Genomic DNA, 16,066 nt, shown 5'->3' with positions numbered 1-16,066 from the left:
GACACCATATCTTGTTGCTACATTAATCAGGGCGGCTTTGCCTAGTGACTGGTCAACATCACCCGATGTATTGTGGTATCCTGGACGCAATGGTCATCCTCCACGATGCTGGCTTGAGAAGTTCTGGAACTTCCTACATAGAGTTTGTAAACACTCAAGATATGATATCTATAAATATGAAGGGATTACATTGATTCCTACCAGTTTCGGTCCAGATATTACTGAGATAAAATTAGTTAAACTTATCCGAAATTCTAACATTGTGGTTTTCAGCAGTGATCAAGATTTTGCTTTAGATCCACGTGTGGAGGCAATACTTCCATTCTTACACATGACACCTGTTTATCTTGAAAATGCAGACTTTGTGACATTTCGTCAGCCAGACATATGGAAGACGTACCTACATAAACCAGATCCTAATGACATTTTACGTATTTTTGCTGATGCTGGAACTGGTCAAATTCTCCAAAGTGATGTAAGACGCCTTGCTTCAAATCAAGTAAAAGTATTTAGAAAATTCCTGGGTGGTCTTCGAAGCATGACACCATCCCAAACACAGGTTTTGCTAGGCATTGCTGTCTTTGAAGTAGCAACATGTGAAGTTGGCTCTTCAAATAATTGCTTATTCCAGCCTGCTGTCATCAACAGCAAGAGGCTTAGGACAGTGAATAAAGATGTCCTTCCAAATTTTCCAACTGAAGAGATATTTATTGACATATCAGACGAAGACTGCAACAATTTAGCTTCTATATTGTCTCTCCAATCATGCCCAAGAGAAGAGGTACTTTGCCAAATGGTTCGTTGTACATCTAGAGTAAACAGAGAATTGACGTCATTGATTATCTGGATAATGGATAGGTGGGATGAATTTCAGCCGTTAAAGAAGCACCTGATCATTAATGAAATTCGAAACAAACCATTTATTCCTTTACATAATGGAAGGCATAGTCAAGCATCGGAATGTTTTGACCCGTCAGATGAACTTTTAATAGAGCTGTTTAGTGGACGCATGGATATCTTTCCTGCTTCACCTTTCGAAAGTAACTATCGAAGCATCCTTCTTGAACTTGGACTGAAAACACGTTCTCAAGTAAAAGAAGACGAAATTAGACAATGTGTAAGTGATGTCATCTTAAAGTCTAATGTAAGGAAAGGTTACGCTTTACTGAAATTTTTAGATGAAAATCCAGTTGTCCTTAATGGCCCACTTTGCAATTACCTAAATAATCAACGCTGGGTTCCTGTTGAGCATTTGATAGAAAGTGATGTATATCCATCAGAGTATCCTCAGTATAACAAATGTTATAATCTGTTAAAGCCGAACGAAGTAATATCTGTTGCACTTGCACCCTTAGTAGCTTCAACTATGCCTCTCGTTTCGAATAAATACCAGAGATTAACTTACGCATTCAAGTGGGAGCTTGAGTCTCACCTTCTTTCAGAAAAGGTGTATAGTCATTTAAAGAATCTAGTAGACTTTGTATCTCGTCAGAAAAACACCGGTAATCGATTAGATACATCCACTGTTGAGAAAATACTCCATCGTATATACATTTATATGCAAAATAACCTTGAGTATTTTGCACCATTCAAAAACCTTGATGATAAGTTGATATGGACAGGAACGTGCTTTGTGACACCATCTAGAATTTCTATTCAGGCGACAAGATATAGCTTAGAACCATACGCTTTTGTGCTTCATCCAGGTTTCAGTAATTACAAACGATTATTTAAAGCTTTTGGGGCGATAGAGAAATTTGATGACAAGACAGAGCCAATGCTGGAATTGTTCGAAGAAATAAAGAGCTTCCACGAAACACCAGGTAATTTAGGTCTCACATCTGAACGCATGGAACATGATAGAGATCTTGCTATACAAGTCATTGAATGCATCATAGACCTTAACAAAGGAAACGTGACTGATGAAATAAGAGACCGTATTTTTCTTCCTGTAGCCATGCAAAACAGCGACTGCCTTCAGTTTGCCTCATGTAATGATGTTTGTTATCCCAATGAGGAATGGCTGGAGTTTGACGAATTTGAAGACATTAAGCTAGTGCACGAGAAAGTTTCTCGTAAAATTTACAACTGCCTAGATGTGATACCTCTCGGTCAAAAGATAAGCGGAGCGATGTCATTACTCGGATTTCAACAAGCTGGCCAAAAAGAGGATCTTACTCAAAAACTCAGAAATATACTTGATAGTGGCTATACTGAGAATTCCATTGCTAATGAAATGATTCAGAATGCTGATGATGCTGGTGCCTCTGAGGTCAGATTTATGATTGACATGCGCACAAATAGCTTGTTAAAGTCAAGACTGCTGGATAAAGAAATGGAATCATGGCAGGGTCCTGCGCTATGGGTGTATAACGATTCAACGTTTAGCGATGCAGACTTTGAGAACATCACTAAGATTGGCGGAAGAACCAAAGAAAGTAATCCAGAGCTGATAGGGAAATTTGGTTTAGGGTTTAATTCTGTCTATCACATAACAGATGTTCCTAGCTTCTTGTCCCGTGGGCTAGTTGGATTTCTTGACCCACACACAATTTTTCTCGATAGTCAAATACGAGATAAAAGGAATCCTGGTATCAGAATTGATTTGAATCGAAGTAAAACAACTCTGAAAAGATTCCGTAATCAGTTCCAACCATTTCATAATATTTTCGGCTGTAACCTTTTTAATACTGATGAAGTTAACTTTGAAGGAGCGTTATTTCGTTTGCCACTGCGAACTATTGCGATAAAAAGCCAGATAAGTGATAGACATTTTGAAGAAAATGATGTATTGCTTTTAATGGAAAACGTTAATAAAAATGCTGAAAAACTTCTGCTTTTCACGCAGCATGTGACAAAGGTGTCTGTCTATTACCTTGGGGCAAACAAAGAACCGCAGCAAGCTGTACAACTTTTTTCCGCCACGAAAACTCCAAAGGAATACATAAAAGAGATCAATAATTCAATGAAGAATCTAACCAACATGGAGAAGTTCAAAATGCAGAACAGTATTTTGTTTGAATCATCACAGTTTCTTTCAAACAATAGTAGCAATTTTCCATCATCATTAACAAGATTAAGTGTTGAGCATTGCCTGACAAATGAGGGAGCTTTTCGTTATCCCACTGATCCAGCTGGAAATTCTGCAACAGATTGGTTAGTGTGTTCTTGTATGGGCCAATCAAATTCCTTGGAATTATACAAATCTGATACATCAAGGTTTAAAATTCCATGTGGTGGAGTAGCATTGCCTCTGTTATCACAACCAATACAAGGAGAGGTTTTCTGTTTCTTGCCATTATCAATTCCAACTTCTGGTATACCACTTCATATTAATGGCAATTTTGAAGTTTCTAGCGACAGAAGGAATCTTTGGAGAAGGGGAACTTTATTTGGTGTTAGAGACTTAAAGGCAGATTGGAATGATGCTATTTTTGCGGACATAATCAATAGAAGCTATGTGAGTCTCCTAACACACAGACAAGCTCAACAATGCCTGACAACCTGCTCTACGTATGACCTTTGGCCGAATGAATCGCAAATTTCAATGCAAAGTGAATATCTACCTTTATTAAAGGCATTCTACAAAGCCATTGTGTATGGAATTGATAATTCAGGAGATAAACCATGTGTTTTTCAAAAATATGATAAATGGCTAAACATTGATGAAATTGTCATCTACAAACCACACACTCAAGCTGTTGCTGATGATGTGAAAAAAGTGTTGCAGAGATTCATTGCAACTGGAATGTATGTTGTAGACATTCCGGAAAACATTATAAAGGGATTCGAAAGAGCTGATTGTAGTGATGCGATACAAAAACGGATATATAACGAAGAGCGGTTTTTCAAAGAAATTTTCTTTCCCAACATCAATGCCGTGGAAATTGAAATGCGTGATAAACTGACAATGCACATTATTGATCATTACAAACAACCATCATACAGAAAGCTCCTAGAGAATAGAGTGTGTATTCCAACTGGCTGTCCATCCACATCTTTAAAGAAGATTTCTGATCTGGTACACCCATATGGCAAAGTATCAGCCTTATTTGAACCCGAAGAATATCGCTTTCCACTTACAAACTACCAACGTGATGAGACAAGGATGGAGGTAATGGTTGAGCTGGGAATGAAAAAAGATGATTTAAGTTTGCCAGAACTCTTAGAAAGAGCCAGAATTCTCGAAGGATGTCATAGTGAAAGGCAACATAAGATAGAAAAGATGCAGCACTTTATGGAATTTCTTGAAACAAAATGTGGAATACTGGATCAAAAGTTTATTGATGATCTTCGGTGCATAAAAATGATACCAGTTTCAAAGAGGCCTATTGACTTTCCTGCAAAATTCCCATGGTACGGAGATGATTGTGATGATTTCTTATGCGCAACAGATCTCTATCCTTTTACATATTCTAATTTAGTAGGTTTTGTGAAACCCATCGTTCATGAACAAGTGTTTCGGTGGTGCAGAAATGCGGAGAATGTCAGTCGAGTTTTTAATCTATCTATACAAATGCGTGCACCATCAAGTATTGAAGTCACACAACAACTTAAAAGACTTACTAACATTTCGAACGAGCATCTATTAGCTAATGAAGCCATGGTCTTAAAGATGTGCAAGAACATTTACTCTGTGCTTGAACGAGAACTTAATTTTAACATAAAATTTATTGACGAATTTCTGACAGATGATTGGGCATGGGTGTGGCACGGTGAAGGATTCGCTTGCACAGGTTCTGTTTGTATCAATAAAGGAACTGTCAATCTCAAACCGTATTTTTACTCAGTTCACCAAAGTTTACGTTGTTACAAACAATTATTCATGCATTGCAACGTACCACAGGAACAAAGTGAACGAGTAAGTGATCTTATAAGTATACTCCATAAGATTAAAGAGAAGCATGACAGAAATATGCCACCTACTGCTGAAGTCGAACACGATCGCAATCTTGTTATTGAAATTCTGAATGTCATCAAACGTCATAAGACAAAATTTGATGTAGAACATCGTAAAAACATTCTTCTTCCAATCGAAAGTGGAGAAGCACTCCGTCTGGTAACGCCTGAGGAGTGTTGCTTTTGTGATGATTGGTTTAAATGCAGTTTATCCTCTGAACACCACGAAAACATAGTACACCAAGATGTAACAAATGCAGTGGCGGAATTCTTTGGAGTAACACCATTAAGTATTAAATTGTCGCACAGCTATGAGATTGGAATAACTCAATTTGGCCAGGAAGAAACTTTAACACAGAGGTTGCATAACATTCTTGAAGACTATCAAGCTATAGATATTCCAAAAGAAATGATTCAGAATGCAGATGATGCAAAAGCCACGGAAGTAAAGTTCCTACTAGATCTCAGCAGCTCTTCAAACACACATGGTCTATTAGATAAAGAAATGGCTCTCTGTCACGGCCCAGCGCTCTGTGTTTTTAATAATGCAATGTTCACAGAGAATGATTTTGAGAACATCATAAAGTTAGGTGGACAAACTAAACTCCAAGAAAAGGAAAAAATAGGAAAGTTTGGTTTGGGTTTTAATTCTGTTTATCACATAACAGATGTTCCCAGTTTTATCAGTAATGGTCGTCTTACAATATTTGATCCTCACAGGTTCCATCTTAAAAATCATATCAGATCCGGAGCACCTGGGATTCAGATGAATTTTAGAGATAATCCGTCAGTCCTTGACAGGTTCAGCAATCAATTTCTCCCGTACAAAAACGTATTTGGATGTGATCTACGTGGGAAGTCCTTTAACGGAACACTATTTCGCCTTCCTCTACGCTCGGCCAATCAAGTGCAGGAATGCGGAAAGATAAGTAAAGATATTTTCGATGAACAGAAAATCACAAACCTTATAACAAAATTTCAAAATCAAGCAGGCGAGATACTGATTTTCACTAAGCATGTAAAGAAAATGAGCATATATCGTCGAAATGGTTATGATGATGAACCAACTTTCATCTGCAGTGTTATGAGAGAACCGATCATAGAAAGATGTATTGAAAATATCTACAAAATCAGAATAAATGTAGAATTTCTGAACAAAAAATCTGAGCAAGCAGACTGGATTATTCAAACTGTTCAAGGAAATAGAGAGGCTTTACAGATAGCAAGAAGTCCCAATGGTGTAAAACATGGTCTAAACCCTTGTGGTGGATTGGCTTACAAATGTTGCAGCAAAAATACTGTTTCTGGCTTAGTGTTTTGTTTTTTGCCATTGTCTATTCCACCAAGTGGTCTCCCGATACATATCAATGCAAAATTTTCTGTAACACCAGATCGAAGAAGTCTTCGAAAAAAAGGATCAGGTGATGATACAACACTACACTCGGAATGGAACGATGCTCTAATGAAGGATGTGACTGCAAGAGGTTATATCATGCTGCTGTCTGAGCCTACGACAAGAACAATGATACTTACTGATGTCTCAACTATTCACAAGAAAGATGGCATATATTCTTTGTGGCCTAGAACTGATTATGTACACACAGATATTCATCATGTTGTGCATTGTTTCTACCAAGCTGTTGTTTATGGAATAAATCAAGACAATGAGACTGATCTTCCACAAATATTCCACGTTGGACAGCACTGGTATACGTTTAGTGAGATTAATTTTTTGGATGCAGATCTAAAATGTTGCCCTATCTTACCACAAATCAAAGATGTATTGGTAAAACAAGGATTTGTAATTGTTGATCTACCTGACTACATTAGAAAAAGTTTTGTAGACTCTGAATGCTCTGAAGAGATCAGGATGAAGACGTTTACGCATAGGAGGTTTTTTGAAGAACAGTTTTTTCCAAATATAAAAGAGTTACCAGTTGATGTGGTCAATGTGGTGGTTTTGTATTTACTTCAACATAATGACAGTTTTGAGTGGATAAATGAAAAATTGAAATCGATCCCGTGTATTCCTTCTACGCCTGATGGCGCTCGAAAAGTACCTTCTGATCTAATTGACCACACCTGTTACAAAATAGCATTGATGTATCTTCCAGAAGACGGGAAATTTCCACTAGGAAAAGAATTTAGAGCTCCGGAAATCATTGGAAAGCTTCGTTCATTGGGAATGGCATACTCAAGCATTCCATTTGAACATGTTATCGAAAGATGCCAATCTATTGAGTTATTTCTTCAATCATCCAGATCAAATGAGATTATACAAATTTGTCAAAATAGGGCTAATGCTATTCTGCTATACATTGAATCAATAAACAAAGTAAATGGAAGTTTCAGAGAAAGAATTCAAGAATTGCATGATATCAAATTCATACCAGTGGAAACTCACCCTCCTAAAGACTACCCTCTGACATGGGCCAACACAAAAGATTTATTTTTGTCGCCAAAATGTGTTTACAGCTCGAAAGTAAAAGAATATGTAGGGGCAGTTGCCCCCGTTGCCAAAGAACTAAAATGTTCTATGCTTACAGATATGCTACTGAAAATTAAAGTCAATCCTGACTTGGCGGATGTCATCGAACAACTGAAACTTTTGATTGCAACTGAATTCTCCAACGTTGGACGAGTTTTCAAAATGTATATGGCTCTAATGGAAGAAGTAAAAAAGAACATGAACACTAAAAGTGTAGTTATCAAGGAAGCCCTGCAAAATTTACAAGTTGTCTTGTGCTCTGGAAAGTTTGTAAAAATTGAGAACGTCACTTTAAGTTGCAAACGAGAATTTCAGCCCTACCTCTACAGACTTCCAACTGAACTCAGAATTTTTTGTAATATTTTTACAATTCTAGGCATAAAAGAAGATTTCAGCGCTTCGACATTGTTAGACATCATTTATTTTCTTCAAGATAAATACAACAAAAACGCTTTGAATGAAGAAGATTTCTCTGTGGCAATAGACTTGGTTCATAGTTTTGCTACACACAAAACCTGTGATGATGAACGTCAAATGTTGATTCCTGATAGTCATAGACATCTGCGACCAGCTAATGAACTGAGCTTCTGTCTTCATGACAGTTTAGATGATGATATAGGAGATGAGATATTGTGCCATGAGCTCATTCCCCACTCAGTGGCTGATAAGCTTGGTGTGAAAGATATACGACTAAACATTTTATCTAGGAATGAAATCAAACTTCAATTTGGTACAAAGTTTGGCCAAGTACAAAAGCTGACTAGTCGAATCAGCGAAATCTTAGAAGGATATCCATGTGATGAGGCAATATTAAAGGAGCTGCTACAAAATGCTGACGATGCCGGTGCAGAAGAAATCAATTTCATATACGATCCACGTCAACATCCTGATAAAAAAGTATTTTGTGAATCGTGGAAACAGACACTTGGACCAGCATTATGTGTTTTCAACAACAAACCATTTACTGAAAGTGATCTGAAGGGCATACAAGATCTTGGAATTGGCAGTAAATCTACACATCCTGATAAGACTGGCCAGTATGGCATTGGGTTTAATTCTGTTTACCATCTTACTGACTGCCCAACATTCTTGTCTAATGATGACACGCTTTGTGTTTTCGACCCTCACTGCGCATTTATCGAAAATGCCACTGTAGACGCGCCCGGACGTCAATTTGATATTGATCCGAGGGTTAACAAGTTGTTTAGAGATGCCCTTTCTTGCTTTCGTCTCGACTCTCTTCCAAATAAAGGATGTACAATGTTTAGATTTCCTTTGCGCACTACTGAAATGAGTAGTTACGCTAAGTTGAATCAAGATTCGGTCATGAGTCGAGAGTTGTTTGATGGAAAGAAACTGCAAGGATTACTCGACACTTTCAAATTAAAAGCCTTTGATATGCTCCTGTACCTGAATAATGTGAAGAAAATCACCGTTTCACATATCAATGAGAACCAACACAAAATGAAAACTGATTACTCTGTTAAAGCAGAACTATCTGAAGAAGATGAGCAAAAGCGACATGAATTCTACAGCTATGTAAAAGAATGTGCAAAGAAAACGACATTAGAAGATATCGAGGTGAAAGACATTACGTATGAGATAAAGATTTCTGATAGCAGCAAAAAAACTGAGGTGTGGTTGGTTAACCAACGCATAGGATCCGCTGGGGAAATACCCATAAATCTTTCGTCAGCATACAAAGAAGGAGACCTCAAACTTCTACCTCGTGGAGGCGTAGCAGCACGTTTACGAGGGTCAGATTATAGGAATTCATTCTGTACGTATTGTTTTCTGCCCATTCCAATTGATCCAAAACTACCTGTGAGTGTTAATGGACATTTCAGTCTTGATCCGAGTAGACGAAATTTGTCGAATACTTCTCAAAATTCGGATTGGAATTTGTTCGTAATGGGCGAGGTAATTTCTTATTCGTACTCTGAACTACTGAGACATTTGAGGAACAGAAAACTTGGACCAGTAAATGACAAAAAATCCCAAATTACCTGCACTTCCCAATGTTTACACAATATATTGAAATCATATTGGAGATACTTTCCAAATATATACTTTGTACATAGTGACTGGAAGCGATTGGCTGAGCATGTGTTTCTTAATATTCTTCGCAGTCAGATGCCGATGTTTCCTGTGGTCCAACGTAGAGATGACATAATCGCCTACAAACTGGATGACAATTGTGTAATTCAATACATGTTAGAATGGCTTCCTGCTACAGGCGTTACAGGTAGAAAAGCGTATTTTGATAAGGAGGATAACCAGGCGTTATTTTATAAAATGCTTTCTGCATGGAGTGAAACAGAGAAAAAGAATATGCTTTTAAAAGCTATACTTCAACACATAGGTTTCAATATTACTATTGTGCCAAAGCATATCTACCAAGATTTAAATGCGGCAGTCGATATACTGATGAAGAATGTAGCAACCAAATCACAATCACATGGGATCGAGTTGGTTTCAGCTGATACAGTTGTCCATTTTCTGAAGTCCGACTTTAATCCAGGACCAATACCGTGTCACATCTCTGAGTCACGTCTTCAAAGTAAATCAAATTACTTTGTACTCCTTAATTATATTGACAATAATGGAAATTTAAAAGATGGCTCCATGTCATTAGAGGGTTTGCCACTTCTACTCACTCAAGACTCGTGGCTACGAAAATTCAGTTCAACAAATACATACTTTCTTTCAAGAAAGCATTCATTATTGCCTAATTGTTGGTCTGAGTTTGTTCATGAAAATGCACAAGATCATTTCTCTGACAAATCATCCCATGTCAAGCATTTAGGAATTAGTAACTTGGTAGAAAGATTGCATTTTAATCTAGATCCACAATTCAATGCGTGTGATAAAGTTTCATGGAACCCCAATAATGATGTCATACCAAATAAAGCATGGATTCAAACACTCTGGGATTTCCTGAAAGAGGAATTCGAAAAACTTCAATGTCATGATGATCGATGTGCTTACGTTAAGAGACTAATGGGAAACTGGGCTGTGATTCCAGTAAAGGTAACATTGCCCTCATGTAAACTCAATCAGTACCTGATGCCATTTTCTTCTGCTGATTCAGTGCTCCATAGCAATATAACTGATGGCCACATTAGAGATGCATTAGCAAAGATGGAACTACCAGTAGTTGATTGTACTTTATTTCAAAAGCCACAGGCTTCATACTTTTATGGGCTTAGCTCACAATCAAATATCACTGACTTTATTAAACGATTTATTGCCACTGCCAGCACTCCTGAAAGAGTTCTAACAAGCCTCGTGTCCTTGTTAGACAACAATGACAGATCCTTTGATGTATTGGATAATGGGAACAAGAAGAATATCTTGTTGTTTTTTGTACGTTTTATTGGATCATCAATAAATAAACAACATAGTAGTAAATTGAAGAAGTTACCTTGTTATCTTTCAATTCATGGTGAACATATCATATTGGATAGAAACTACCAACATTTTGTTCTTCATTCTGGCATTCCAGAGGTTGAAAGAGAAAAATGGGTAGCTAGAACAAATGCTGAATTTATTGAAGAAGATTCTTCATTGACGAAGCTACATGAACTTTTGGGTTTGACTACATCTACAGAAGAAGATGTTTATAAAGAGTTTATCCTACCCGCATTTAATGCATTTACACATAAAGCAAGAGTGAAACACCTGCAGCGAATTCAAGCTCTTCTTCCTTTCTCATTTTCCAAAGCAGATAGGAATGCTATGATCTCTTACATGAACCTGAAGACCATGCCTCTAGTATCCCATGAAGGCCAGCCAATCAAACGCATCTGTGATTTTTTTGACAGTTCCATTCCATTATTCAAATGTATGCTAGAACCAGAAATGTTCCTTCCGGAGCCGTTTTGTGACTATGGTTGGAATACCTTTATGAGAGAATTAGGATTGATAACAGAGCCTACTCAGCAACATGTACTGGAATTTGCTCGAAAAATTGAACTTGACATGATCTGGTATGATCTTAAGAAACATACAGAAAAATCAAAAGCGGTCATCGACCATATTGCTCAAAGTGGAGAATTAATGAGTGATAACTACTTCTTACAACATCTCCGCTGCATCAAATTTATAGCCCCGCACACAGTGGATACAAACCTGGCGGCACTGCATAAGCAATATAAAGAACATTCAGAAGGAAGGGTAGGAATAGCATATAATGGTGCTATGACTTCCTCCAATAAGAATCTTGTGTGGACAAGTGCAAATCTATTGCCATATTATGCCGTGCCTAATGTATACCTTTCCCCTAAACGTCTATCCTTTCGTCAACTTTTACCGGCATTAAATGCCTCTGAAACACCATCTGTTGATATTGTTATTAAGCACATCAAAAACTTATGCACTAATCTCAAGGACGAATATGGCCATTCGAAGAAGTCCGCAAGTACAGCAACCTCTGTTAAATGTCAGGATCATTTACGCAGGGTTATGAAAGACATCTATACATTCTTGTGTGGAAAATTGTTGGAATTTGATGGAAAGATAGTGACCGCATTAAATGACGAGCCTATTATGCTTGTCGATAATGATAGACATTTGATAAAAGCGAAATTCACTGTGAAAACAATAAAAAAAGAACTTGTTCTTGTGCCATATATATATGAGATTCCAGAATACTTTGTTCCTTATATGGGGCTCTTCAGTCGTCTTGGTGCTCAAGAAAAACCTACTATCTGGCAGTGCAGTCAGCTTCTGGCAATGATTCACGAAGATATTAAAGATGAAACTTTTCGAGATAATCCGAATTTGATGAAGATGATCACATTTGCAGTTCACAAAATCTTCAAATCATACATCAAAGAAGAGAATAATTGGTTAAAAGATATAATGGTTTTGTACCTACCAAATCGAAGTTGTCAACTTATTGAGTCTAGTAAGTTGAAGTATTATGATAAGCCAATGTTTGAAGTCAGAATGAAAGAGGAGAATGATAGGAATGTTCTAATTGATCTTAAAGACGTAGGATTGGAGAATGATGCCACAGAATATATTCAGAAAATGCCAATACATCTTCAACCATGTAAATTCAGCAATCAAGTCCAAGAGATCATGACTACAAAACCAGAGGAAAATATGTGTCCTTATGCCAATGAAAGAATTTGCGAACAGTTAAACATCATTCGACGTCAGCTCCATTCTATAGAATTTCGAAATGGCATATATCGCCTTATAAAACACGAAGCAAACAACAAGGGTCTAAAACTTCCCGAACATCTTCGATCTGATGTTCCAGCATTATCAAAAGATTATTTGTCCATCCGTTGCCTAAAAAAGCTTGAGACACACCTTGTGAAATCAGATGAAGTAATTGAAGGAAGCACAATCGATAAACAGTGTTTCCTTTTAGATGAAACTACTGCAGAACATACACATAAAACAATTTTTATCAGACACCACGATTCAGGAAAATACGATCTTCTAAAATTATCACTGGCTGACATAATCTGTAAACTTACTGGAGAGCTTATCAGCAACAATTTCATGGTGGCGATGATTATTTTCTGTGATCTAACTGAAATTCAGACTCAATTAAGTGACCATAATATCTTGCGATCCAACGCACAAGCATCAGAACGTATGTCTGTGCCAGACTTAGGGTCTCAGTTACCAGATTATATAGTTGAATCTCTTGATAACGATCCGTTTAATACATTCACAGAGGGAGAATATGTCGTCTATGAACTCGGAGAATCAGGTGACGAAGTGTATGTGTATGCAAAGATTTTACGATGCATCATTCGTAAGAATTCAGAATTAAACTCAATCAGTATGGTGTATGAAATAGATATTGGACGCGAGTCCACCATTGAAGTAAGTGCATTACATCTTTATAAGTGGGTGCTTGGGAATTCTAGAACAGACGTAAACCATCACAAAGAAATGGCTTTGCAAGCAATGGTGAACATGTCGACAGGTTCTGAGAGTGAACGAGGAGCTCCAACTTATCGACAAAGAGCACCAACACCTCCGCTAAGTGAAAATCTTGAAGAAACAAAAAATCAGGTTTCAGACAATCTAGAAGAAATTTGGAAGCTAGATGAAGACGAAAGAAAAAAAGCAGTCAAGCGACTGTACTTAAAATGGCATCCAGATAAAAATCCTGGCCGAGAGGAGTTTTGTAGTGAAGTTTTTAAGCATCTGAAAAATGAAATAGATCGTCTAGAAAGGGGACTTCCCAGGCAGCGAAAAGATGCAGAAGCCACCAGGACAAATTATACTTTTAGAGAATCAGGACGATGGAATGAGTTCTACACAAGATGGGACCGAAGAGCTGGCAGGGATAGGAGATGGCGTGAATATTATGGTTCTAGTTATAATAGAGGAGCTAGTTTTAGTAGCGGATCTAGTTGGACTCATACTGGATTTACAAATGCTTCCTCACCGCCACCTAGGCCTATGCCAGACCAAGGAAGAATATGGCAAAAACAAGCACGAGAGGACCTTAAAGCAGCAAGAAACGACATTGATGGGTATCCAAGCTATGAATGGGTTGCCTATAAATGTCTACAATCTGCAGAAAAATCGATGAAAGCTGCTATACTATCACATACTGGAAATAATTCCCGTACGCATGACATTACCTGGTTAGCGATAACTGTATCTAGTCTACCAGGGTGTTCGAATAACCTTCGTCAATATGTGAATGAACTCTGTATCAATGCCAAAGATCACAACAGAGCGCGATACCCTCGTCTCTTCGATGATCAAATACCACATGATCTTTTCAACAGAAATAATGCAGATAAGTGCATCTCTAATACAAAAGCAATTTTAGATATGATGGATATCGTAATTGCTTCTCAATGAACCGATTTTAATTGTCTGCTGACACAAGCAATAACAATAACCTTTTAATAGGCCTAACTATAAAATTTCTATTTAAATGCCACCATTACCTGAATTGATGTTTCCTATAAACTATATTGATTGAATTCAAATGCATAAAGAGGGCCTACATGAAGTTATTGTTTTTTATTATTTTTTATCAAATAGGTCCACATGCTTTAGTGGACTGTGTCACAAGGCATACACAAGCAGATATTCTGTAGATTTGTACGAAAAACAAATTAAGTTAATATATTATTTAAGGTCCAAGATTCAAGATTTTGTATTTTTTAGAAAGCCATCGAGCGCTATTATCCTCTCGTTACATTTACAGCGCATTGAGAATTTGCTTATGCGTTATATCAAATTTATATACATTATTTATATATTGAATGCATAACACATAATACAATAAATGCCTTTACTTGTTAAGATTGCCAAATTTTTCAAAGCTTGCTTGGTAGCTATCTGTTTTCATGTAATAAATTAAGGATAAACTATATCATTTTTCATATTAATTTTACATGAATATTTAAAGAATATTAAAACTGTTTTAGCAATTAAGAAATATGTTTTTATTTTTTATTATTTTATTCCATTTGGCAATCAAACAAATATGAAGTACATAAAAAGAATATAACCAGAACAAATTGCAAGAAAATCCAAATTAGAGCCAAGGAATAACAAAAGTGGCATGGCACTGTCATCAAAACATCACACAAATTTTCTAATTTCTAAATTTTTCTAAGTAATTTCTAATTTTACTTTTAAACAAAGAAGATGAAAAATAGTAAGTATATATACAGCATTTTGAAGTGTCACTTTGAGGTTTTAAGTGTTTGAATGTGAGTAACTCAGGATTAACAGTTCTATATTCAAACACATTCATTAATATTTTATTGAGTATGTCTCAAACGTGATTCGTCTGACACTTTTAGACGTAGCCAAGATAGCTTTTGATTCATGTGTGACCAGTAACTGTACCCCGTACTCGACCACAAATCGCCAAAAATTCACATTTAAGCAAAAGAGACCTTGATGACATTGCATCCTATGTTTGTCTGTCATTGCAGACCAAGTATACCTTATTTTATATCTTTGGATTAAGGAATTATACAAAGTCTCTGCAAATATGTATCTATGTGCAGTCTGAGAGTTTTTACCAAATTTTAGAAATTTTAGAACAATGAATTATTGTTTACTAAGTGTATTAGGTTTTATATCCTATACCTATCTAGTATTGATAACTAGTGATTGTTTTGTGTTATAATATGGTATCATCAAGGATAATAAAGAAACATGATATTTTTGATAAATAAAACGATATATAAATTGTAATAAATCATATAAATAGGGCCTAAATAATGTTATTGTGTGTTTATAATAATTAATTCTTTTTGTGCATACTGTATTTATAAACACAATGCATGGAAACAGACATTTTTATTTCAGAGTTTAGTACGATAAGAATTAAATCGTTTATAGCATTATGTACATGAATTATGACAATGTGAATATGCATGCAATCATGCACTACTGTAGTGCTAGTGCTAATGTAACACTAGTGATTGATATTGTTTTTTCGGATATTATGTTACTGTCTATTTTTAGGTTGTTAATTGGCAGCATTTGATATAATAAAATGTATATTTATGCACTCTATTAGTGTTTAATGCACATAAATTGACATTTTAAACTTCCAATTGTGTTTTAAGTCTAATAAATACAGCACCAATTATTCAATGTTGCTTTCAATATTGCAGTACTTAGGCATTCTTACCTAATTATTGATAAATATGAACATTATTATATTTACTT

The 16,066-nt window shown here is 36.4% G+C and overlaps 1 protein-coding gene across 1 annotated transcript; it reads left to right on the top strand.

The window, feature by feature from the left end:
- The first annotated feature begins 66 nt into the window (after positions 1-66).
- On the top strand, positions 67-14,624 carry LOC117124003 (sacsin-like). Its single transcript, XM_033270122.1, has one exon. It carries the CDS (start codon positions 332-334, stop codon positions 14,228-14,230), a length of 13,899 nt encoding a protein of 4,632 aa, XP_033126013.1. The 5' UTR covers positions 67-331; the 3' UTR covers positions 14,231-14,624.
- Positions 14,625-16,066: the final 1,442 nt, after the last annotated feature.

The sequence above is a fragment of the Anneissia japonica genome, unplaced genomic scaffold (assembly GCF_011630105.1).
Source record: "Anneissia japonica isolate Jap-2015-1 unplaced genomic scaffold, ASM1163010v1 scaffold169_len739621_cov184, whole genome shotgun sequence".
Lineage (NCBI taxonomy): Eukaryota > Metazoa > Echinodermata > Crinoidea > Comatulida > Comatulidae > Anneissia > Anneissia japonica.
The sequence above is the reverse complement of the archived record's forward strand: the minus strand, read 5'-3'. Positions and strand labels throughout refer to the sequence as shown.